The sequence below is a fragment of the Aplidium turbinatum genome, chromosome 8, assembly GCF_918807975.1.
Source record: "Aplidium turbinatum chromosome 8, kaAplTurb1.1, whole genome shotgun sequence".
NCBI lineage: Eukaryota > Metazoa > Chordata > Ascidiacea > Aplousobranchia > Polyclinidae > Aplidium > Aplidium turbinatum.
In genome coordinates, this window is record NC_137479.1 from 2,148,629 (window position 1) to 2,176,234 (window position 27,606).

General features: G+C 40.1%; 1 protein-coding gene, 1 long non-coding RNA gene and 1 other non-coding gene across 3 annotated transcripts; 2 read left to right on the forward strand and 1 right to left on the reverse strand.

Moving 5' to 3' along the window:
- The first annotated feature begins 5,998 nt into the window (after positions 1-5,998).
- Positions 5,999-6,103, forward strand: LOC145776489 (U6 spliceosomal RNA). Its single transcript, XR_014290274.1, has one exon. It is a non-coding gene; the product is annotated as a U6 spliceosomal RNA (small nuclear RNA).
- Positions 6,104-14,701: 8,598 nt separating this feature from the next.
- LOC145775201 (carbohydrate sulfotransferase 11-like) lies at positions 14,702-19,707 on the forward strand. Its single transcript, XM_082586445.1, has 3 exons — positions 14,702-14,946; positions 17,654-17,826; positions 18,475-19,707. The coding sequence occupies exons 1-3, from the start codon at positions 14,830-14,832 to the stop codon at positions 19,241-19,243; spliced, it is 1,059 nt and encodes a 352-aa protein (XP_082442571.1). The 5' UTR covers positions 14,702-14,829; the 3' UTR covers positions 19,244-19,707.
- A 114-nt stretch (positions 19,708-19,821) lies between these two features.
- Positions 19,822-26,358, reverse strand: LOC145775202 (uncharacterized). The gene is made up of 4 exons (XR_014290133.1): positions 26,262-26,358; positions 25,303-25,413; positions 21,763-21,846; positions 19,822-21,296 (listed from the first exon to the last, which is right to left on the reverse strand). It is a non-coding gene; the product is annotated as an uncharacterized LOC145775202 (long non-coding RNA).
- Positions 26,359-27,606: the final 1,248 nt, after the last annotated feature.

Consider the following 27,606-nt stretch of genomic DNA (forward strand, 5'->3'; position numbering starts at 1 on the left):
GATGTTTTTCAATAGTAGGCGCTCATTCAGCGACAGATTTTTAGTGCAGGCTACAGAATGATGAGGCAAACAGACAAAAAACACTCAAGGCAGTCAGCTCCAGTGTCTTCCAAAACCCAGAAAACTTGTGCAAGGGAAGATGTAAAACCACGATCTGTTAATCAAGTCGAGCAGAGTCGCGCCTTTCGAAGCGTTCAGTCGTTACACCGAGACTTGAAGATGTCAGTTCCCCAGCTTCCGGCAGTGTTGGCTTACCTTCGATGGCTAGACAAGATGGAGTCATGGAATGGGCGAATGTTTCCATCCACTATCAATCAAGTTGCAGAAACGGAGAGAGACACCCGAATGTATTCCTGGAGCGGTGACTTCGGTAACCCCATCGCTTTACCTCGAATTAAAAAGCACCCCAATCCAGAAAAGTATGAAAGCACTCAATTGAAGTCAGTTCTTGGACCAGACAAAGAAAATAAACACAAAAACGTCAAGTTTCAGAAAGATCAAAAATTTATGCGCAATAACCAAGAAGCATGGAAGTTTGAGAGATCGGAAAACAGGGTTGCCAACAATGTTTATGTGAAAGAAAAATCTGCTGAAGTTAGGTCAGGGTTAAAAAAGAATAACAAACCAACGTCATTTTACATTCATGCTAAAAAAGGGTTTAAGTACTGGCCTCAAGAAATTTATCCAAAAGTGGAACCCCCGACGCGATATTCTTTCGGAGACCGCTTCAACCCCGGGCGAGCAGGGGTGATAACAGATCGCATCTACACGCGGCCGGTAAACAACCTTCACTACTGGAGCGAATTTCAGCAACGTCAGAATCCAATCGGTTCCGCGAACGTTGTCGTTGGAAGCGTACTAAGAAATTGAAGACGAATGTTTGACGTCTTATCGCCGGTTCAGTGACAAGACAATGACTGTAACCGTTTTTCATTGCTTGAAAATAAACACGCCACAACATTTTCCTTTTCACTGTCTTAAAACGGCCAGCAACTTCTTTCATTTTATTTCCTTTATCGTCATAATAACTCATAATATGCGCCGAGACCTTGAGCCGTTCCTTGGGTTGCGCCATCTGCTGGAGTGATCTAAATGTCTTCGCCGGTGCGGTAACGAACAGTTGTCATCGAACATCACAGCTCGTGCGTTATCAAGACCGTTTGCTTTTTAGGCGATTAAAATTTTTATTTTGTACGGTACTCTCTTTTAGAAGACAGATTGGAGACTCGAATCTCATCTTGTTACCAGACCTGCCATCTCTTGATGTGAATATGCAAAATCAAAGCAGCTGATATTTCACCAATTAAGATATTTAAAGAAATGGCCTTTTTTAATTGGTCACCAAATGACTGTGAGATCATGAAGTCTATACTGTATTTGCACAGGGACCTTAAACCAGAAGAAAAGAGTCAAAGACGAACTTTATCTTATGCTTGTTCTACGAATTTGTTGTTGTCATCAAGATCAAATTAAAATGCAATTGGGCTACATTAATTGTTGCATTTAGATTATTTTTCTTCTTTTTTGAATTTATTTATTCAGTTTTGCATTTTTAGCACGTCAACTACGATACAATAAGTCCACTTCTATAGCCATTTAAAAGTTAATGAAGATATGCAGACTTCTTTATGTCTATTGATCGATGATGTTTTCTAATGCTCCTTAAACTTTTTCAAACATTACCAACCGCGCAACCGATTTTACCAACCCCAAACATAAGAGCAATTCGAGTGTATAATGGACAAGCAGAGACAGAAGACCCAAATAAAGGCTATTTGCACACAAGACCAGGCACACCTTTCACATTCCAGTAGCATGTGTATTTTTGTATCATAGCGGTTTATATCTACACAGACCTTTCTAACGAACAAATTGGAGACGGTTGTACTTTTGATTTTGAGCGTTAAGCTACACTTCGCCTACATTATATTTTTGAAATAATAGTTTTGAGAATACAAATTGCCAAAGTGTGATAGCTGAATTTCAAATCAATGCAAAACTCTTAATTCTATGTTAAAACTGACCCTTTCACTAGTGTTTCCAGACGATTTTTCGATTTCCTGCACAAGTGCCAAAATCTTGTCCATTATTTGTATAGTAACAATAGCCCGAAATAGCTCAAAATAACACAAAATACACCGAGACTATAGTACGACTTAAACTACCAATTTATACTAGCACTTTTGGCTATTGATAGATCGCCCCATTAGCTCAGTGGTTAAGTGCTCGCCTCAAGATCAAGTGGCGCTGGATCGACTCTCGGAATGTGCGCTTGAACAACGCATTTCAGGACAGCTCTCCATTCAGCGGTACCTAGTTGATGGAATAATTCCCCGGCAACAACACTTCAACAATCGGAGAGGCCCTGCGTCAAAAGCCTCTACAAGTATGCAAAACTACCAGGAATAACCTATCAAGGCTTGCTTTGTCAGTCCGAGGATAAAGATTCAAAACCAACCCAACCAACCGACCTCCAGTCAAATTCGACGCTGCACATTGGCATGACCTGTGTATAAAGGTTGCCATTGCTTTGTATCATAGCCGATGCCGTCTTTGATGAACTAAACTGCAGTGGATGCTCAGTTCGTAAATTTCCAGCGTTTTTCATGCTCACAAGAGATTGATTGAATATTTATCCTCGGACTGGGAAGGCTTCTTGCAGAGCTTAATCCTGGCAGTTTCGCATTCTTGTAGAGGCTTTGAATCACTGACGCAGGCCCGGTTACCGAGATTGACAGAGCGTAGTTTCCGATAGCTGAAGTGTTGTTCCCGGGAAATTATTTCATCCATTAGATGCCGTTGAACGGAAAGCAGTTCTTAGAATGCGTTATTCAAGCGCACACCCCGAGAGTCGAACCAGCGCCGCTTGATCTTGAAGCTTCTTCGTTCATGCAGTTACGTGCTAACCAACTGAGCCATCGGGGTTGACTAAGTGAATGAAATTACTGGCATACATTGATTAAACGGAAGCTTTGCATTAGGCCATAACAGCTTCGATCAAAAGGTTAGTGAACAGCATTGTTTTAAAAACAATGTGTGCGGTAGATTTCAGTTCAGTTCAGTTTCAGTTGTTTTTTTATTTCTGACCATCATATCAAAACAATACACGTCTACATAGCAAAGGTCAAGAAAAAGGTAGAAGCGACAAAACGCGAACGTTAAAACGTGCTTGTGATCGAAGTAAGTTATTGAGTTGAAAAAAAATTTGGCACGGTCGCAACACCTTCAGAAAAATTTAAGATATAAAGGGAAAATAAAAAAATAAAAAACGTTACAAAACAAATAAACATATATAGGCTATAACTTTATTAGCCTACATAACTTTAGCTGATATATTGAAGATTTGTATGGACAGTTGCTATGAAGATCGGCCATGGTGCGTTATCAAGAGTGCTGATGGTCGTAAGGGGAACACGTCTTGATGCGTTTAGCTCATAGCAAAGAGCAAGGCAGGCAAAGAAAACCCCACAAAGAAATCCTACCACAGGCAAAGATATTTCAAGCGCAACGCACCAGGCCTTGCACGACTCACAAAATAGATAGGCTATAACTTGACGACATGAAACAATGACAAAAAACAAATAAATCAAACTAGCAAAAAACAACATCATCATCTTGCGGAAATTCAATTATACCCAGGGAAGTTATGTCTTAAAGATATCAAGCGTGCTTTGATAAAAGTTGCGTTGATAAAGCGATAATTTTAGACCCTTGTCAGCTAAACTCGCCACTTCCACACCGATCCAACGTTGGCTAACGTTGAATTAATGCAAAAATGACAGTCATCGCCAGCTGGGATGTAGTAGTGGTATGTACCAGTAATATGATAAATTTGGGTTACCGTATGTTTTACACGTTAAACCATATTAAAGTGACAAAAAATATCCAATTTGGCATATTACGTTAAAAAAATAGATAAACAATCAGACAATAGCATGACGATCCAGTCCAAGATATTGAAATAAAACAACTGGTTGGAGCACATGGCCACCGCTTCACCGAAAGATGGAGATTGGTCAAAAAGGATGGAAAAACTTCTGCAGACTCTGTAGAACTTCTGTGGACAAAAAACACAAGAACCAGAAGGCCAGTAGGAGTACTTACAATCTTACTATTTTGCTAATAAATCTACACACATTGGCTAATCATTGCTGGGCAATAAAAAAAAAAAAAATATATATATATATTAGTATGTTTGGTGCATGATGTAATACTTAGATGGGATTATTTCAAGGAAAATTTAGCTTGTTTATTTTGTGCCGCAGTCCAAAAAAAAGTTTGAAAACCACTGCAGTAGCAGATCTAACAAAAAAAGGAAGGACACCTAACTTTCACATAAAAGCAGAAATTCCAAGAGGAACCAGACAATGTAAAAGTTGGTCTTCAGAAAGAAATAGTTCAACAAGGAGACTAGAAGGCTTACATTCAAAACACTTTGACAAACTTACCTTTTTGTTGCAACTCTTTCAGTATTTCTTCATGATAACGTTTTTGCAGTTGCATTTGTTGTCGCGCCTGTTCTTCTTGCTGTTGCATTTGTTGTCGCATCTGTTCCAGCTGTAACTGCATCAATTCCACGAACTTTTCCATCTTGAGTACCGTAGAAGTTAATTGTAAAAACTAAAACTTGTAGAAATTAAAACTTGTAGGAACTAATGTAAACCTGATCACTCTGCGTGACACTGTAAGCTGCTCGTTCAGTCGATCAGAAATCCCATCCTCGTCGCCAAATAACTCTGTTTGTGTATTCAAAATCGCAAGAATGAAACTATCCTATCAAAAAGGCGCCTGCAACCAAAATACATTGTGAAACAAAACGAGAAGCGCTGATTAACAAAAACACAAAAGAGAAGACCTACGGGGAACGAAAGCAAGGTACATTGTTTCAACGAAAACAAACCAAAATACACAAGTTTTTTTTTCTAGAATTTGTTTTCTTGCATCATTCAAGTTCTTCTTTATTTCATTCCATTGCTTGTCAATCATGAGCTCAGTGTCGCCTTCTTGTGGTCCAGATTCTTTGTTCAGTATTTCAAATTTGCTGTTCACCAAAGATTGTTTGTTTGTTTTGTTTCAATTCAATTCCAGGTTGATTCATATCCAAAGATTCTAACATAATAAATGTAAATGTTCTGACATGACTTTTCGTTTGGTTCTTTTCAGTTTTATTTGTACCTTTATAATAACCATAATCAAAGTTTATGTCAGCTCCTGGATACGTTATGGCTTGCTTTATTGCGTTTTTGTACCTTTGGTTTACCATGAAGTCTATTATTAACAATATTGGCCGCCAGGGCTATGCCATATGTATAGTCGTCTAGGTCAGGGGTCACCAACCTTTTTTGCATGCGGGCCACTTTAGCACTAAGGAGAGCTGTGGCGGGCCGCACTAATAAAATGTTAGGTAGGTTGACTCTTATGCTAGAAAAGAACGCATTTCGTACCCAGTATCCAGCGTTACATGTTGTTCATATTTATGTTAGAATACCGCAGCAACAAAATTAATCGAACAACGCTACTGCCAGGTCAAGCTCCTGTTACAACACTTTTGACTTTTTTAACAATGCCTAATAAACGAGGCCACTTATTTTGCGCACTTATAGCGAGGCGAGCGGTTTCATCAGAATATTCATCGCCAAGCAAGAGTGGTGCTTTCACTTCGCTTCGCAAAAGATATCTTGCAATTAACAGTTTCAGTAAACAAGGAAATGTTTGACACATCGCAATACAGGCAACAATAGTGACCTGCAAACATATCGGCAAAAAATAGGCTCCAATAACAGGGAAAAAGAAACCAGGTAGCCTACCATGAAACAAACGCTTGTGGAAATCACAGAAAAATCGTAATTCATGAACAGTCTTCCCTCTAAAAAAGCAATGAGTTGGTTTTTCATCCTTTTTGTGAGAGTTTATAAAACCGTCTTTCTTTTATTATTGACAACTCTCACTTGCGGTGCTTATCAGCATAGCAAAAATTGTTGATTAACAACATTTTGCAGTACTTGCTTCGCCAGAACATATACTAAAATTGGAACGATACAGAGAAGATTAGCATGGCCCTGCGCAGGATGACACGCAAAATCGTGAAGCGTTCCATATTTCTTAAAAAAAAAACGTTTTTGCAGTACTAAGCTAAATATTTTCATAATACAATCAGAAAAAGTCTCTAAATTTATATATAATATTTTGCCAATTTATTATAAATTGAGTTGGCACACCGACCTATTTTGCCAACAAAAACTTGCATAAAGGGAATACTGCTCGTGAAACACAATAACGGTGAAACGCACACTATAGTGTTTACATGACATTTGCAAACTTAAAAGCCACCCTATGCTCACAGACAATTTCGAAATTCGAAAACAAACGTTTTAATCAACCACTGGGACAGTGTGGCTGGACATCGCATTGGAATGACTTTAAGCAACCCCCACTTCGAACTATAATCTGATTGGTCGGTCGGTGGAATGGTATGCAAAGCGAAAATATGCTTCCCAGAAAATATTTTTGCCTTCATGCTCTTTAACTCCTCAAGAAAAGTATTTTTGGTTATACTTGTACGCTGATACCTTCCGCGGGCCGCAGCGATACAGCGTGGCGGGCCGCATGCGGCCCGCGGGCCGCCATTTGGTGACCCCTGGTCTAGGTGGTTGTTGAAAAAAAGTGTTTGCTATTATCAGCTGATTGAGTTTGCAAGATAACAATAGTCGTCTTCCTCGTTGGTTCATTGCTGCCAAACCATAATGTCCTGTTACTATTATTTCTTAGCCAACCAAAAACAATTATTAACTTATATTGGAAGGATAACATCTGGCAAGTTTTGCGCCATCGGCCTGTTAGCATAATGGGACATAAAGTAAAGCAGGGGTCACCAACCTTTTTTGCACGCGAGCCACTTTGGCACTAAGGAGAGCTGTGGCGGGCCGCACTAATAAAATTTTAGGTAGGTTGATTCTTATGCTAGAAAAGAACGCATTTAGTACCCAGTATCCAGTGTTACATGTTGTTAATATTTGTCTTAGAATACCGCAGCAACAAAATTAACCGAACAACGCTACTGCCAGGCCAAGCTCCTTTAACGACACTTTTGACTTCTTCAACAATGCCTAATAAACGAGGCCACTTGTTTTGCGCACTTATAGCGAGGCTAGCGGTTTCATCAGAATATTCATCGCCAAGCAAGAGTATGGTATTGTTACTTCGCTTCACAAAAGATATCTTGCAAGTTGCAATTAACAGTTTCAGTAAACAAGGAAATGTTTGGCACATCGCAATACAGGCAAAAATAGTGACCTGCAAACATATCAGTGAAAAATAGGTTCCAATAACAGGAAGAAAGAAACCAGGCACCATGAAACAAACGCTTGTGGAAATCACCGAAAAAACGTTTCTATCGTAACTCATGAACAGTGTTCCCTCTAAAAAAGCAATGAGTTGGTTTTTCATCATTTTTGGGAGAGTCTATAAAACCGTCTTTCTTTGATTATTAGACAACTGTCACTTGCGGTGCTTATCAGCATGGCAAGAATTGTTGATTAACAACATGTTTCAGTACTACGCTAAATATTTTCATAATAGGCTACAGCCAGAAAAAGTCTTTAAATTTATATATAATATTTTGCCAATTTATTATAAATTGAGTTGGCACACCGACCTATTTTGCCAACAAAAACTTGCATAAAGGGAACACTGCTCGTGAAACCCAATAAACGTGAAACGCACATTAGTGTTTACATGACGTTTACAAACTTAAAATAAGCAACCCTATGCTCACAGACAATTTAGAAAACAGAATTGGTCGATCGGTGGAATCGTATGCAAAGCGAAAATATGCTTCCCGGAAAGTATTTTTTGCCTTCATGCTCTTTAACTTCTCAAGAAAAGTATTTTTGGTTATACTTGTGCGCTGACACCTTCCGCAGGCCGCACATAACAACGCGGCCCGCGGGCCGCCAGTTGGTGACCCCTGAAGAAAAGTAACAATATTTGCATAACGTCATTTGATATTGATTGACCAATGACGTAATTTGGTGATACATTATTGAAACCCTCAGCAGAAGCCTTTTAAGTTATTCATGACATGGCAGCTGGAAACAATCCAGTTTATAGTAGCCGTCTAATTTTGTTGTTAGATTTGTCAGCGTTGTTTCCAAGTTATCACAAATATCGTGAAAGGTGACAGTTGAAAAGTTTTTTTTGCGGTGTTTTTGTCGAGGAGCTTGTCAGGTTTAAAGACTTAATTGGCAAATTATCTAATATATATCTATTAATAGAAAATGTGTGGAATAGTGCAATTAGCTTATTCGCTATAGCCTAGGTCTATTGTGATTGATGGTATGTTGATAAAATAATACGAAAGCACTTAATTAGGCTAAGTCTGCAGTTGTTGGCCTTTTGATACAGGCCTCACTTTGAGCTTGTGAAATATTTCATCTCCCACCATAACCATCACATGTCGCAAGCATTTGTTTGTGCTAAGTGTGGTACGCCTATTTGTAAATTGCAGGTCGCTGCAGGAGATGGGGTGTCATGATCAATCAGAATTCAAGATTTAACGCAGCTAAAGGAAATTTTACGGAGAAAGTTTAGTAAATCAGGTTTCTTACAACTCGCAACATACTTTGATAAGTCTAATACTAGCCTATACACTGGTTGCCATGCAATGCGATTTATATAACCCCAAAGTTTGCTGAATTTTATTGCTGCGCTTTCTCATAGTTTTCGAAATAGTCTCTGGGGCAAAAAGTCTTCCGTTTTGCTTTTGGTTATTTTCGGACTTGAAGTGAAAAAGGAGGTTAGGCTAAAATGTTCGCCTATCGAGAGACAGAGCGACTTCTTCGCGACAAAGCTCAGCAACTTGGATGACAGCAGGAATTGAAAGATTGTCCAATGGTGTGGGACGCAGACATCCGGTCACTGTTCGCAGGGCGCTGTTAAAAGCAGTGTCGATGTTGTGGTAGTGAACACTGCGGCACCAAACAGTTGCACGGTACTCTGTTGAAGAGTAGACAAGGGCTAAGGCTGTTATACGCAGAGTGTCAACCCTCGCCCCCCCAGCTGGAGCCTGCCAGACACTTGAGTAGGGCAGCGTGCAATGGTAGTTGCTTGCGCGGTGACGCCAAATGGTGGCGGTACGTGAGCCATCTGCCCAATGTCACCTCAAGGTATTTTGGTTTAGGGCTGGAAAACAGTCATTTTCCATTGTTGTGGACATTCAGCTCACGATCGTCTTCCCGATTGTGTAGATGGAAAGTGTCTGCTACAGTGTTGGTTTCGCTGAATTTCAGTTGCTATTTCTGGAAATAAGTTGAGAAAGTTTTTCTGTTCTGACTCAGGGCAACAGGGAATACAGAAGATGAACTGTAGGATTGATATTGACTGATCTAACGCCTCACGCTGTCTAAATCTGTTTAAATCTTTGCTAGTCACAGATTTTCGGAGAGTAACCTCCGTGAATCGAATTCATCGAACAGTATTGTTGCGATTGAGTGAGAGGCAGCACTTGGTGGACGGAAGATAAAGGCGTTATAGAGTTTCACGCCCTCAGTTTCAGCATGCGTGGAGTTTTAGGCGGCCTCTTGGGATAGCTTGTCTTGCTGCAGTTGTGATAACACGGCAAAAGGTTTGATCGACCTTGTAGGGGACGCTATCAGGAATAATGTGCTATCCACTTATGTTTTAAGCCACCGGCAAAACGACTAGGCTACACTCCTGGACGTGTGGCGAGGAGTGATCAGAGCACGAGGCATGAACAACTTGCTGTTACTGACAAGCGACTGCAGCAATACTGTATGTTCGTTAACTCGATAACAGTTTGCATCCAAAAAGTTTCATCCAACAGAGAATTATCATCGACAGTAAAACATCGTCTCGTTTATTTTAATTAAAAAAATACATGTTGGTACTGCAATTATTTAGCGATGGGATGGTGCAGCAGATAAAGCGCTCGCTTTCCAATCATGCAATCCTGGCTCGACTCCCGATTTGAGCTGGTTGTTGAAAAACACCGCTCACCTCTACCCAGGGTGTAATAAATTGGGTGGGGTAGTTGCTGAAGGAAAGGCGGCCGAGAGAAAGGAACTGGCCACCCTACTCTCGTTAGTGTCGAAGGCTTAGTATAATGAGAACCTTATCTTCTCACCCCCCGATGCTTGCATCAAATATGGGACTCACCTTTTTTTTACTGCAATTCAATCCCGTTAGCTCAGTGGCTACACGCCCGGCTCAAGATCACCCCGAGCTGGTTCGACTCTCGGAGTGTGCGCTTGAGCAACGCATTTCAGGACTGCTCTCCATTTAGCGGCACCTAGTGAATGGAATAATTCCCCGGCAACAAGACTTCAACAATCGAAAAAACTGCACTCTGCCAATCTCGGTAACCGGTCCTGCGTCAAGTGCCTCTACAAGTATGCGAAACTACAAGGAATAACCAATCAAAGCTTTGTCAGTCAGAGGATAAAGATTCACAAAGCAACCAACCAACTTAAACCAAAGCAATAATAATGTGAAAAAAGCAACTGAACTTATCGGGTAGAAGCAGCTCACCACGACTATTAGGTAGCGCACCTATTAGGTAAATAGGGTTAGGGTTAACCCTTAAAAGGCGCACTGCCAATTAGGCTATAGCATTCAATTGATTAATACATACGCTTAACTCAGAGAAAACAACGCAATTTAAATGCAATAAATCTTACCAGCCTCATCCACCTTGGCGGTACTGTACTGTACAAGATGATAGTAATGCCGCCGCGTTTTGATTAGTTATGAGGCTGTAGAGTAGGGTAGATCGTATATCAACTTTTTTTAATCGTTAATTAATAGTGCTGAAAAGTTGTGTACTGACATTTTAAGTACAACACAAAAAGAAATTTCCCAAAAAATTAATATCTTGGAGTGCCCCAACAAAGTTCAAAATTCAGAAAATTTTCGAAAATCAAAATTTACTTCGCGTTGCTGATGTCATGTCATAGTTGTCTGTTTCCTGAAATACAAGGCATACAGGAATATAGGAAGCTGCAAAAACCCTACAAAGGAAGATCTGGAAATGTGCAAACTTCGACGAAAAAGTTGATATATTCCGAGATTCAGCCGGTAAACTTTTTGATATATGTTCATGTAAATGTGCTAAAATAGATAAATGTATAATATGTGAAAAGACGCGAAAGTTCCTACCATTGAGCAAGGATTCCTGATTGACCAACGTACTGTGCGTAAAATGATCATTTGAGGAATTGACACGAAGGAAACGCTTTCTTTGCAAAGAACGGTTGCACGCAGAACTTTCGCGATAACACAAATGACACCTGAACCAATAGCTAGTAGCTCTAATGCTGCATATCATATGGACGACCACTCCACCAGTGACGACAACCATGACTCCAATTTCGTTCCACCATACCAGACCACCAGACCTGTGGCGATGCGTTCGATAGCACATATATGTGATCGCTAGGCCATCTCTGATCGAGCAGAGGCAGCTGTAGCGTCTGCTGCATTGCACGACGTTGGTATGGTAATAGTTAGTGCTGATAAAACTGGTATTATCGATAGAAACAAAGTTCGGAGAACAAGAAGTAGAAATCGAGAAGAACTGCAAGAGTCCAGGTCGGACGTTTTACACAGTTTGTATTTTGATGGCAGAAAAGACAAGACACTAAAGATTGAAGTAAACGATCATGGGGTGTCTCACAAAAGATCTGTTGTTGAAGAGCATGTGTGTATTATCGCTGAACCTGGATCTCAGTATTCTGGCCACTTAAGTCCAGCCGCAGAACAGCCAGAAGCATCACCGACTCCATAATATCAGTAGTTCATGATAGAGGAGCAGACACCAGTTTAATAACAGCCGTGGGGTGCGATAGTAATGTGGTAAATACTGGTCAGTGGTCATGCAGGCGGTGTTATCCGACTGTTGGAATTATAATTCTATAAAGTTTGGAAGACGGTTGCAATGGTTGGTATGTCAACTCCACTCAAACGAATTACCACTGCGGCATCTTTTTAATTTTTTGGATGGCAGTACCACTGGTCCTCGTGGGCATCTGTTGCAGTATGTGGTGCCGCTAACCGCAATGGATTCATCAGAAGTCGGCTACTAACAGTCCAGGAAAGACATGCCGCGGCTCAATACAAAACAAGATTTTGGACCATGTTCTTAAAACGTTTGCGCATCCTACATGTAGGTTACTTGTAATTGTCTATGTTGACTTGAAACGTTTGCGTATTCTACATGTACTTGTAATTGTACTTGTAAATATTGATTTTTTGCGTAATTTCGATAATTCGCGAGAGGTAGTGCAGTTACAAACATGTAAAAATGAAATTCTCAAAAATTGCAATCTTTTTTTAATTTTGAACTTTGTTGGGGCACCCCAAAATATTAATTTTTTTGGAAATTTCTTTTTTGCGTTGTGCTTACAATGCCAGTGCGCAACTTCTCCGCGCTCTTAATACGTGATTAAAAACTCAAACAAAAAATAACATTTTTAGAAATTTTCCACTTTTTCTAATATTTCAACTTTTTTGGGGCACCCCAAGATATTCAAATTTTTGTAAATTATTTTGCGTTGTGCCTACAATGTCAGTGCACAACTTTTCCTTACTGTTAATAATCGATTAAGAAAAAAAGTTGAAATACGATCCAGCCTACTCTAGAGACCTTAAAGGCTTTTTTGAAGTTCCATCGCATTCATGGTACAGTCGGGTTATAGATCTTCCTTGCATCCAGCCGTCCGAGTAATCTGGTGGCGGCGGTGCCAGAAGCAGCACCAGGTGTGGCGCATAGGCAGGAGCGACAGAGAGTTTCACACTCAGAGTCTCAGCGTGGCATGCAGGCGGCTCGACAGCCACGAGGTATTGCAGATATTTTAGCGCTTCAGAAGTCCTGGTATGTCTCGTCTACAGTACGTTGCACGTTTTAGGTGGTGGTAACTTTGCAGTAGACTCATTGGTCAAGAGGCTGTATTGATTATAATCGGCTTTTTTAAAGTTCAATCGCTTCACCTGTGAACCCGGGACAGGAGCCACAAGTTTTGGGGCGATGATAAGGGACGGCCGGTGTTGGGACCGCTGGAACTTTTCAAGCACACATCTGTCTGGAAGAGACCTGTTAACACACGCAAACCAAGTCAGGATTTGTTCCTGTTCTCCTGCCACCGGAGTGGAAACCGGCTGGTTCCTTTGAGTTGAATAGAAGGGCAAGTTGGTTTTTAGAGGCCCAGTCAGCCAGCAATTCTCCGTCGCTGCTTGTGTTGTTGTAGCCCCAGTCAGTGCTCTGACAGTTAAAATCGCCAGCGTAGTGACTGGGAGAGTAGAACGCCGGTGACTGATCAATAGAAAGCAATTTAATCTAAAGTTTTTTACCAACACCTTGCGACTGGACACCACATAAAAGAAGGGACGAAACATCTACAATCCCGTTGTGCCCATTACTGTCACATCGGTTCGGGTAAGAAAAGTTGGAAACAAAAAGAGATAAAACATAAAATGATATGAATCTTCCTCGTCAGCAATCTCAATATTTCTTTACTGCCATCAAACCATGGATGTCTCTCATCCGCATCAACTCTGTAAGGAAGCAACTGGAGACTGAGAGTGGAGAGTTTAAAATTGTGTACGGGTTGCATAACTTGTGATAAAAAGCTCTTTCGGTCTATTAGTACGGGTAATTGGGTGAACAATCGCTTGGAACCAAAGTGAAGGAAGCTCCACAATACTCCAAAGGTTAAGGGAAGTAGGTTGTTTTTTTTGAATCTTTATGCTCGGAGAAAGCTTCGGATTGGTCATTCCTGCCAATTTCGCATACTTGTAGAGGCTTTGAACCACTGACGCAGGCCAGGTCACTGAGTTGAAAGAGTTAAGTTTCCGATTGCTGTTCAAGTGTTGTTGCCGGGGGAATTATTCCATCCACTAGGAGCTGGTGAATGGAGAGCTGTCCTTGAAATGGGTTGCTTGGGCACTCCCTATGAGCCGAACGAGCCTCGCTTGATCTTGAAGTTCCGTGTACAAAGTCGGGCAGAATTGGCGAAGAAAAGTGCTAACAACAATGACGACGTCTTGATACCTTGATGTATGTTCGGTCATTGTAAAAGCAGGAAAACTTTCTGATTTCGCTTTGATTGTTGATAGTTGGAGGAAGAGTGGAAATTAAACAAGAGGATGAAAGACAAAGTGGAGATAAATCAGAGAGGCAATATTGTCAATATATAATCAACTTAGTTTTATCTCTTATTTTTGAAAGGTCGCGACCTCTGTTTCTGCGGTTGAAGCGTTGTGAAGACTTCGACCGGGTGAAACAAAAAGTCGAATAGATTTTATTGTCAAGTATACAAAGCATGCTCGTAGCTAAGCTATTTTTTAATTTGCTAAACAACAGTTATTATGCCTCAACGCACGTTAAGGACTGCTCTCCATTTAGCGGCATCTAATGGATGGAATAATTATCCGGCAACAAGACTTTAACAATCGGAAACATCACTCTGTCTATCTCGGTGACCGGCCTGCGTCAGTGATTCAAAGCCTCTACAAGTATGCGAAACTGCCAGGATTAAGCTCTGCAAGAAGCTTTCCCAGTCCGAGAATAAAGATTCAATCAATCAATCAGTAGGCCTACCTCAGGTATATTATATATTAATCACGCGTAACCACATTGCTACACATATATTCACTGCTTTTCAGTAAAACGAAAGAAAGTGATGCATATTTACTGTTTTGGATGATAGTCCTCGTTGGATCGGTTGAAATGACTATTTAGCTTCCAGTATTTCCTCATAACATTGGTTTCTCAATGATGTCATCTGATTTTATTGCGAGCTTGTTACTTCTTCACTGATGATGTTTCAAAAAATACAACTACCCTCAATGAAGAACAAGTGCTTCATATTTGCTCTAGCGTTTTTCATTTTTGCTTTGATGAACTTGATTTTCTTCAATCTAGCGACCACAAAGGTTCGATGAGCTTTATTTTTTTTATTTAAGATTTTACGACTACACCAACACAAAATACCACCTTGCATCAACCACACAATACCAGCTTGAATCAACCATACAATATCAGCTTGCATCAACCATACAATACAAGCTTGCATCAACCACACAATGCCAGCTTGCATCAACCATACTATATCAGCTTGCATCAACCATACAATACCAGCTTGCATCAACTACATAATACAAGCTTGCATCAACCATACAATACAAGCTTGCATCAACCATACAATACAAGCTTGCATCAACCACACAATACCAGCTTGCATCAACCATACAATACCAGCTGGCATCAACCATACAATATCAGCTTGCAGCAACCACAAAATACCAGCTTGCATCAACCATACAACACCAGCTGGCATCAACCATACAATATCAGCTTGCAGCAACCACAAAATACCAGCTTGCATCAACCACACAATATCAGCTTGCATCAACCATACAATACCAGCTTGCATCAACCACACAATATCAGCTTGCATCAACCATGCAATACCAGCTTGCATCAACTACATAATACCAGCTTGCATCAACCATACAATACAAGCTTGCATCAACCATACAATACAAGCTTGCATCAACCACACAATACCAGCTTTCATCAACCACACAATCCCAGCTTGCATCAACAACACAATACCAGCTTTCATCAACCACACAATCCCAGCTTGCATCAACAACACAGTACCAGCTTGCATCGACCACACAATACCAGTTTTCATAAACTATACAATATCAACTTGCATCAACCACACAATACCAGCTTGCATCGACCACACAATACCAGTTTTCATAAACTATACAATATCAGCTTGCATCAACCACACAATACCAGCTTGCATCGACCACACAATACTAGTTTTCATAAATTATTCAATATCAGCTTGCATCAACCACACAATACCAGCTTGCATCGACCACACAATACCAGTTTTCATAAACCATACAATATCAGCTTGCATCAACCACACAATATCAGCTTGCATCGACCACACATTACCACTTTTCATAAACCATAAAATATCAGCTTGCATCAACCATACAATACCAGCTTGCATCAACCCCGCAATGCAAGCTTGCATCAACCATACCATACAATACCAGCTTGCATCAACCCCGCAATGCAAGCTTGCATCAACCATACCATACAATACCAGCTTGCATTAACCATACAATACAAGTTTGCATCGACCACACAATACCAGCTTGCATCAACCATACAATACCAGCTTGCATCAACCATACAATACAAGTTTGCATCAACCATATAACACCAGCTTGCATTAACCACACAATACAAGCTTGCATCAACCATACAATACAAGCTTGCATCAACCATACAACACCAGCTTGTATCAACCAGGGTTTGGAGCCGGAGCCGGAACAAGGAGCAGGAACTCCGGAGCCGTGCATTTTGAATGGAGCTGGAACCGGAGCTCTTCGTGAAATTCAAGTGGAGCTGGAGCAGAAGCTGGACCCAGTTGTTTGAAAAATAGCTCCGGCTCCTATGTATTTCATAAGATTCTACTACTATTGGCTGAATTCATATAATTTAACAGCAACGCTTCCAAAATTAAGAAAATATTTGCGTAATCAGACGTCGAATTGACGAATATGTTTTGAAACGCAGTTCCGCATGACATTTTGATGAAAGTGGGCTACCTTAAATTTCATAAAGTTGTGCCATTTTTTAGCAATAGTTGACTGCTGGCAATTTTCAACTTTAGAAATTAATTGATATGTCGTCATTATTTTAATGAAACCTCACTAATTTTGGAGCCTGGAGCTGGAGTCGGAGCCGGAATAGTGGTATCAATAAGCTCCGGAGCAGGAGCTGGAGCAACTTAACATGTATGCCTACTAATCAATACGAGCTTGCATCAACCACACAATGTCAGCTAAACCAGTGCTTCCCAACCTTTTTCAGTTCTCGACCCACTTTTAATGCAAGTTTTATGGTGCGACCCACAATGAGATATGACATCTTTATTAGGGCATCTTTTCTACTGGCGTACGGTACGTACTGAAATAGTTAATGTGACACAACACATTTAATTGTTACATATTTGTTGCATTGTTGCATAATTGTTACGTAATGATAATGCAATAATTTTCCGATCTAATAAAACACAAGGTGCACAATTCATAAAAATAGAAAGTCAACAAATGAAGTGAAGATAAGAGTAGCGATGGAGAAGGCGCAGTACTGTTCAAGACCAAACTGCGGCTTGTGAGATCCATAGCAATGTCGGTAATTTTTAGAAAATTTTAACATTCAACAACATTTAGAAATGCTTTGCGACCCACCTGAAATATCTTCGCAACCCACCAATGTGCAGCGACCCACCGGTTGGGAAGCACTGAGCTAAACTATTTAATTTTTTGTTTTTGTTTTAGAATTTTTTATTCGTATAACCCGCTTATCATAAAATTTATGAGTTGTAGTGTCTCATTTCGAAATTGTTCATGCGAAGATCTCAAAATTTTGAGCAAATTCATTTTCTGCCTTGCAGGGCAATACTTCTAGCTCTGCCTGCTGCTGGTCAGTTTAGAAATGGTAAAGAATCGAAAATTGTATTGTCCGTGATGGAGTGAAAACGATCTCCGAAGATTTGAAATTATTGCGTTGGTCCATTAAATGATTTCCGTTGTATTTTGGTCGCAGTTAACGTGGCATAAAAAAATCCAAGGAAGGAAATTCGAAAACCCCCATGAAGAGCAGCCACTTGCAGATCTTTATGACACTATCAATGCTCAGCTTTTAGCGCGAACATGGCGAGTGGGAAATGAGTGCTTACGGAGAAACGAGACAAAGCCAATTCAGCTGAGTAGTTTAAAGTGAGACATTTGTTTGTTTGTTTGTTTTTCATATCTTTACCCTGCATTGCGGGAAAGCGGACTTGAGCGCTATGCATCGGTGTACGCCTTCCGACGTACACCTAACCCACGCTGCAGCCGACTGCAATGTCAGTTTCCGGTTGTCTACTCTACTTATGACTTAAATTTGGTACTACCCATTACTCGAAATCGATCACTGGGTAGAGGCAATTTTCGTAAAGTTTCTTGCCTAGAGAAACAACAGCAAGTGGGGGTGGCTGGAGTCGAACATGCAGGCTCTCGACTGCGAGCCAACGCGCTAACCACTCGGCCACAGCTGCCGACACATATTAAATTCTGCGTCAAATTATGAAACGAGAACGGAGGTTTTTTGTTGAAGTGGGTGATGTTGCTTAGTTTTGTATGTTTGTACCTTGCGACAGGCTTGCCAAATACAAAATAAAACATGAAACAATGTAAGAACACAATCTTGTTCTTTGGATTTAACCGATCGTTGTTTTCTTGAAGTCACAGTTCTGTACAGAATATATCTCAATTTCTTGTTGTATTATTTGTTTTTGTTGTAATTTAAATAATGTCAGTTGACCCAGTTACTTTGTTGTTGATTATGTGCTTGTTAGAAAAATTATACAAAGCTTTTACTTTCAGGAACACAGACTTTCCCTGGATATACGTTTCGCATAGGTACAATTTGCTTTATTGCCAAACACCAAAAGTCGCGTCGTCGGGATGGATGAAAGTGGTTGGGGCCATGGAGGGAAGTATTAACGGAACAAGCGACCCTCGTTCTATCCACAACACCCCGCTTCTTCTATTGTCCTATCTAAATCATACAGAACGTAATCGCGTCATCCGAGACTACACTAAGATAATGATGATTCGCGATCCCTTCGAGCGGGTGGTGTCGGCATACAGAGACAAATTCCTTCCTCGTGGGAGTGGGCCAATATTTCGAAACCTTGCCAAGGATATTGTAAAGTTTTACCGGTCTAGTAATCGCACCGCACAAGTACCAACGAGCCTCAGGTTCCAAACTGGCGCCCCATCGTTTGAAGAGTTTATTACTTACCTTATCGACCCAAACAATACGGTAATAAGCACACATTACTCAGAACCACGTCACTGGAGGTCTCAAGCGGATCTTTGCTTTCCTTGTGGAATAAAATACGATTATATCATGAACATCTCCCTGGTTGAAGAGGAAGCTGATTTTGTCCTTGCTTCACTCGGGGTTCCTCCAGACATACGATTCCCAAAATCGACTAAGAACATCAAAAACTCCAAAGTGTTTCCTCAATATAGCGAAACGACGACGGAATATTTTGTCAAAATAAATCCATGGCTGGTCAACAAGCTGCATCAATATTATAAACGCGATTACGAAATATTTGGCTTCCAAGCTCCGCCACAGTTTTAAAAAAAACATCGCTTTGTTTGGGAAATTAATGCAATGGGATGCAATGGTAGCTATTAGCAGAGAATGATCTGAAGTTCTTATTTATTAATTGACAGTTTAAACATTTGCATTAGGCTACACTGGTAACTACAATTTGTTCTAACAGGCATCAAGTTGAAATTTTAATTTATAAAAAATCCTGACGTGATAGGATCTACTTTATATTCGGAACTAGAATAAAAAAGAACTTGTCTAAAAAGTCATTATTTCAGAACAAAATCATGTTGACTAGTGCTTTGATTTTAAATGTAGTTTATGTTCTATATGTAGCCAACCCCTGCAACACTGCTTTATTATTTCATTACGGTTGAATGCCTTCCACGTGTATTCATTGAACTTGAGGTTACCTGACCAGCAGTTTGTCTCATGTAAGTGAATGACTGTGCGAACGGCTTCGTGCTATTAAAAGTTATATATGCACAGATCTTACAGTTTAGTTAAAAAAGGAAATGACTATTTTGCCTGTCTTTTCAGTATTGCTCAAGCAAATGCTGAGATGAGAGGGTTGCTTAAAACAGTCATTAGTTAGAAAATTCTACACAAACAAACAGCACTCTGCCATCAAGAAAGAATTATAAAATAGTAAGTTAATATTACGATTTGCAGTAGCAGAAACACTCAGTAGGTAGCCTACAACCAGTCGGTAGCCTATAGTCACTTAAACATGATAATTTCTAGCCCAATTCTGATAATTTCTGACCCTTGTAGCATTCAGTCAGAGAGTTGATTGGTGCTTTGAACTTTGTCTAGCATTTACAGAAAAAAAAAGTAATGGCATGCATGGGAATCGAACCCACATCTTCGAAATGACCGCCGGCCCTAGCCCTCAACGCTACTCCAATGACGGAAAAAACGTTGACATAATTTATTCAATATTTACGCTTTTTTTGCTTACTGACACAATCGTGATGACGTCACGAACAGTGTTGTTTCTGATTGGTTGGCGGTGTCATTACTGCGGTTGGGATCTTACTACGAACTAGCATGTTTAAGTGACTACCGAGTTCAGTGAATCATCATAAACGCTTCACGTCTTCTCCCTTCGTTGCAAGTTTGCGACTGTTTCAGCTCCATTAGCTCAGTGGTTTAGCGCCCGACTCAAGATCAAGCGACGCTAGTTCGGCTCTCGAGATGTACCCTTGAGAAACGCGTTTTCAGAATTGCTCTCCATTCAGTGGCTCCTTGAGGATAGAATAATTCCCCCGCAACAACACTTCAACAAGCGGAAAACTTTTTTGTCAATCTCGGTAACCGCCCTGCGTCAGTGGTTCAAAGCCTCTACAAGTATGTGAAACTCCCAGGTTTAAGCTCTCAAAGAAGCTTTCCTAGTCCGAACATAATGACCAAATCAATCAAACAAATCAGAGCAGAAGGCGACAACGAGGGCTTCGTGACAATTTTAATTTGACTTTTAATGATGATTACAAATGATGCTGATGATTACAAACGGGAATGGAGACAAGCAGACCATTTCGATAGTTGACTTTGTACACAAACTCAAAACAAATCAAATCTTTAAAAGCTTCAAATCTTTGAAGTATTTTACTTCCTTTCGCTTTCGGGGCAAAATCAGTTGTCTCAGTTTTGTTTGATTTTGAATTAAAATTCTTTATGGAGAGTTTTGTTTCTTTTTAGCCATAAATGAGGTTTGTGCAAACAGCTCTTTTTGCAGAGGCTTTGAAATATTGAAGCAGGTCCGGTCACCTAGATTAACAGAGTAATATTTCCCCTTTTGCAATGTTATTGTTTGTAAATTATTTCACCCACTAGATGTCGCTAAATCGAGAGCTTTCCTCAAAGTTTGAAATCAACCAAATTCACATCATAACAATAGTGCGACACAAAACAACACCCTAAACCGAAAGTAGCTAATCATAATTTCTTGTTATGGGCCAAAGACTTTTCCTCGTTAACCATTCAGGTCCAAAAATAAATCAATGACTTCACGATTCATCAACTTCTTCGCTCAAACCTTCAGTGATTTTCGGTGGATGTAAGCTTTTCGCCTTTTCCCCTAGAAAATTAAAAAATTAAATTTAACTTGGAAATCTTCATCCTCTCACGAGAAAGTCTCTTTGGAAGTTTGATTTTGTCAGTTCTGTGTTGACCTACTTGTAGACAGAACCGTCGAGAAAATAACTTGAACCGCTACCAACGATATCCACGCACACATCCAGACAAACCATTTCTTTAAATAAGAAATTATTCTGTGTAAAATCTGCAAAATGATCGAGGAAATAGGTGGTTTTGGTAATTCCTGGACCCTAAAATCATCTCGAGCACGATTCCGATACTGCCACCTGATCTTTCCTGTCAGCGCTAGCCTACTGCTTGTGGTGGACAACTGTAATTCTATTCATTCTGACACCATTCAAGTACAGTTTCCCACATCCAAGTAAAATTTATTGCAAATTTTATAATTAGGTCAAAGGAGAGCTGCCCAGAAAACAATTGTCTGAAAAACTTGTCCAAGCACTGACCTGGAGTTATGATGGTCATTGGTGTGTCCCTCCTTTGGAATGCTCTATGCTTGTCACTCAGCTGATGCGTAACTCCACCAAGGTCTGGAAAAGACAAACGTGATTCACAGAACTTACTTTATTATTTCAATTATCTAAAAAAAACTTTAATTTTTTGTAGCTAATTCTTAGTAATGCTATTTCGAGCCATCCATACGCTAGCGCCTGTTGGTGAGATCAAAAGTAATATTAATATTATGGGGTCCACCAAAATTACACTCCAACAAGAACAGATTCGAACTTGGTCAAGTCTTCAAATAGATCGGTGAGAAACATGATTTTTTAATTGCCCAGAACCTTGGCTAAGAATACAGCTAATCTGCTCCACATTAAGGTGTATGAAAGTGTCAGTGAAAGTGTCAGAAAGCATTTTCGGTGACTAAAATCAAGGCAGGCATTTGTACTGGTCACGCAAAGTTTGACAAAAATCTTTGAAAACACTGGCCAACAGATGATTTTGTGCCTGGAATGTTAGACCTACTTTTGGGTATATTGGGGTACCGAATCCGAAAATTCAATATTTTTTCCCCATCAGCTATAGTTTTGTAGATAAGATCGTTGTCGTCGTGTGAGCCTCAGGGGCCGAGGGTCTATCTTTTTACTACGCAAGATTCACAATCTTCACACACTACACTGAAAGGCTACTAGAGAGCAATCAGTCTTTGGTTTCATCATCCAAGACGCGCAGACCTTGGGTGACGAGTGTCTCGATTTTAGTCGCTGAAGTTTCCTGCTTACTAACTCATAAAACCTGAAGTGGAACAGGTGTTTGGAATTCGTGCTTCCCTAGAAAGAGATAGCTTGGCTTTTATGTGACGCAGCAGAACATTTTGGACTCTCATAAGGACAAGAAGGTTGTCCACGCAGGCCGCGCTGGTTGCAAACATCTACACCAGTGGTTCCCAACCTGGGGTTCGCGGACCCCTTGGGGGTCCATGAGAAAGCATTTGGGAGTCCGTGATTACCTTGATGAATTTTAGAAGAAAAAAAACAAAAAGCGATCTTTTTACTTCCATTTATCTCTTTAAATGCAAATGTGTCAAGCTCAAGCCAGCGAGAATAAACTGTACTGGTATGCACTAAAATAAATCTATGCTGCTGCTCCTCGCGTGGTTGTTACCCATTGCTTCTTGCACAGGTAGGCTACGCCTTAGCAGCAAAAACTTTACCAGCAAGTCTCAAAGAAATTCTGACGAATTGCGTGAAAGTTGTTAATTTCATCAAAAGCAGAGCTGTAAACCATTGTACTTTTAAAGCGCTCTGCCAAGAAATAGGGTCAGATTACGAAGTACTTTTGTATCCTTCTGAGGTAAGCTACGTTGGTTAGCCTATCTAGAGGAGTAGTTTTAAAACGACTGCAGCAGCTAAAAAATGAGGTATCAACTCTTTTGAAAGCAAAAGGAAGTCCCCTCTCAAAATTGTTTGAGAGTAAAATTTTTCTATACGGCATGGCCGAGTTAGCCGATATTTTTGGTCATATTAACAATGTTAATCGTGGCATTCAAGGACCAGGTGTGACAATAATTGATACAGCTGAAAAACTGAAAGCATTTTTAGCCAAGTTGCCGGTTTGGCAACGCAGATTGGAGGCAGGTAATTACGCTAACTTTCCAATGTTAGAAGATCTTATCTTGTGAATGAAACTCAAAGAGAATGTACTCTTTTGAATTCTATAAGAGAAAAATTTTGCGTACACTTTGAAACCCTTCAAATCTCATTTCAACGTTATTTTAATTTAGAACACCTGTCGAACGAAGTTGAAACATGGATTCGAAATTCTTATCTTTTTGACTTGAACAACATTAGCGATGATTATCTCAGTAAAGATGACCTAATTGATTTGAGATCAAAAGAGTTATTACGCATTGAATTTCATTCAAAAACTGTGGAAGAATTTTGGTGCTCACAACTGCAAACCTACCCATTCTTGGCAAAGCAGGTGATTATTGTTTTGTTACCATTCATAACCACTTACCTTTGCGAGGCAGAATTCTCCGCTCTTGTTACAACAAAAACTAATCATCGAAATCACCTGGACGACTGGACGTTGAAGATGACATGCGTGTTGCATTGTCAAAAACTCAACCACAGTTCAGTCGTTTGGTTCAGGAAAGACAACAACAGCCATCTCATTACATTTTCTTAGGTTGAGAAAGTTTCGGCATGGCACTTTTGGTCACCTTAATATTCAAATACTGCTGAATTTCTTGAACAATTCATTCATTTTCTTATTTGAGCAACTGCTTAACCTGATATTTGCCGCAGGAGTCATAGCGGCAATGCAATATGACACAGTACAGTTGTAGTTGAGTAGCATAATTATTACAATAGTGAATAGTATATTAATTGAGTTTTAAGCAAAATTTAGGTAGGGGTCTGCAGAATTAATAATTTGTCTAAAGGGGTCCGTGACAACAAAAAGGTTGGGAACCACTGCTCTACACTCTGCAGTAGTCGCAATGCGCAAAGCGTCACTTATATCAATGGGGTGGCAATGCATACGGGGTTCATAGACACGTTCGCAGTATTCTGGATGCTAGCCTGCTTGGGTAATCTACTCTAGCGCAATGGTGGCAATGTGCAAGATGTCGACTCCGGCGCCCTGTCTTGAGGTAACCACAGAGTTGTGCGAGATGAGGCATTTTACTTAGTGACAATAAGTGAGCGACCTGGCTAAAACTTTCCATAGATATGCTGCGGCAGACAGAGGTTTTCCATCGGTGCTAATCTTGAACTATCGTCACTCTTTTGTCATGACACCGTATCTGGAACAACACAATGCACGTATGCCAACCATTTGGAAGAATTATTTCATTTACTAGATGCCCTTGATTGGAGAGCAGTAGTTTTAATGCTTTGCTCAAGCCCAACCCCCGAGAACGGAACCAGCGCCGCTTGATTTTGAGTCTAGCGCGTAACAATTACGGGCCACTGACCATTTGACCATGTTTTAAAGGAGATAATAGTTTCGCATGGTGCTTTGACACATGAAGCTTGTGGTCTTTAAGCAATTTTAAAAGTGTTTCCGCATTCGTAAGCCGTGTGGGATCACCAGGAAGTGAAGACTACAGTCAAACGATCAACATTTTGAGTGCTTTCATCTGCTTTGAATTTGAAACAATTTGTATATTTCGATGAACCCATTGATGAAGAGTGGCAGAAGTTCGAGAATGACGTAATGAAATTGTATAACGAGCGAAAATAACACCAGGTCAAGGTCAGAAAGCTCGGTGAAACAAATCAACTTTGCGGAAGATGTGGGGTTTTCAATCATATTGCAGACCGAGTTTCTACATACGGTTAAAAGTAATAATAAACAATTTTTTTCATTTAGAAGTTGTAGGCAATAGGTGCATTATTTTTTGGTACTTCCTGTAAATTATAGAATTGTAATGTATCAGTCCAGACATCTCTACCCTGGTAGGATAACAGCCGCTGTGTTACATTTGTAGATATTTTCCTCCAGCCAGCTCTGGTTCTTTAACTTTCGAAACTAATTACCTCTTCTTTGTCCTGGATGAAGAGATTTGTGGAAAGAAGAGGGTTTAGACTTGCAAGAGGCGTCGAGATCCAGAGAGTCAGGTGTTAAACGTCTTGATGACTTCATAGAATCTGGACAAACGTTACAAAGAGCATTAAGCGGTGATCACAATCACGTCAATTGCAAATAAATGCAGTGTAGTCTACTCAAGGTCGTTGGTCGTTGAGAACATATTTTGGGCCCAGTACCAATGAGATTCTTTGGCTCTAAATCAAGATTCTATTAAGAAAACTGCTCTACATCCCATGAATTACCGATGACTTCTTCGTTTCTGGGCCCCTTGGAAAGGTTTCGGGCTCCTAAAATCATCTTGGACCGGGGTCCAAAAGCACCCCCTGAACGATTTGCCGTCTGTCACGGTCGCTCATGTTGGTGTTAAGGTTATTAAGGTATTCATTAAAGCGGCTCAGTTTAAACCGAAAATAACTTTAACATCTAAATTGAAGGTTGTGCACTTGTGAATTTTATAACGAATGAGTTATAATGAGATTCGACTGCAGCATTAATTTGGATAACCAAGAACCGTTGCGAATCCCTTGAAACTTCACCAGGTACCTCAGTATAGAAACCAGTGGTTTACTAAATCAAAGAGATATGAGAATAGACTGAGTTTCGCTTTTAGCAGCGTGATAGCAACTTATTTCAATTGTGTAAATAAAATGATCAGTTTCACCCAAATGCTGCAGGTTCGCTGTGGTAACAATCGTTTTTCAAGAGCTTTCGGAACGCAGTTCTCTTGTTATGTGCAATGACAAAGGAAATGGATTCCGGAAGTTTGTCAAGAATCGAACCTGCAGCATTAGGCTAAAACAGATTATTTTATCTGCACCTGTGAAAAAAGATAAAAATAGTATAATAACACCACGACAAATGGTCAAAGAGTTGAATAGTTTATAAATAAGCAGTGCACATAGTTTACCATGCTTCACTTTGTTTGTTGGCAGTTCTTCCATCGTTCCTTCATAGGCTGGAGTAACAACGATTATTACAATTACTTTGCATCATATAAGCCAAAGTCTGAGTAAGTTCCACAAAATATGATTTAACTGTAACACCTCAGAGAATATTTATGAACAAAGTTTTTTCCCATCAAGTTTTGAAGATTTTTTTTAATCGTCGACAAAAAATTATTTTCAAAATCAACACAATGTGACTTCAAATAATAATCTTAATGCTGATTGGAATTGTATTTGCAATCTTAAAGTATGCGAACGTTGAATCAATGTAAAAATATCAGATTTGGCTAGAGCTAGAACTTGCAACTCCACACCAAATGCAAACAGCCGCTTACAGAAACTGCTTCAATAGCGCATCGTCGCATTTCTCCTGAGCATACTTCAACGACACAACGCAACACCTTGAGCATGTCGATCGCGACCGCCATTGACATGACGTTATCTGTTTTGACGTCACAATACTTGAAAACGTCATGAAGACATAACGACGTTATCTGCAATTGACGTCGCCAAAATCACCAGGTTCAGGTTGGGTCGCCATCTCCGTATCTCAAGATATGACGCATTGCAGATAGTAGCAGATCGAGAAAACAGTTTTAGGGAGGACCACAGTTGATTGTTTACGTGTAGATGACATAGGGAAACATTTTGTATTTGATTTTAGTTTCAGCTGATTGTAGATAGATTTTTTGCTGTGATTTCAAATCTGAAGTCGGTTTTTGTCTACAACATCTAGTTTTCATGCAATTTGAAAATTCTTATTTCTATAGAAAAGTATTCGTGGATGCTTGTATTGCTATACGTGGGTATCTTTATTTTGGTCTCGAAGTCACGACTAGCGCAACGTGCCATCCCACAATCACAAAGACTCAACTGACTTCTGTTCCCTTTGCATGTTGGCAGACGTGCTTGTAGATTAATCAACTCAGAGTATACGGCGTGCATATAAAGCCAAGCAGCCTACTATGCTGATGGTATCTGGAAGGAGCACTGCGTGTGCTCATGTGGGACTACTGGAATACTAAGCAGCCTAAAAACCCCAAGATCACGTAACTGGCTGCTATTTTTGCTTGGTTAACACAAAGTTAGTTGGCAAGAGAAATCAGAATAAGATGTCCTATCCAAGCATTCCATTAGCCATTCGACCAATTCCACATTCTGAAGAACTTCCGGTCCATTTTTTTTTTATAGGTTTTCGTCATGTGAAAACAGCGAAAATGATGAAAGGAGAGCACCAGGCTCATAATTTTGGAATTTGAAAGCTTCTAGGACGACACCATTTTTTTTTTAAAGACGACACCAGTTACT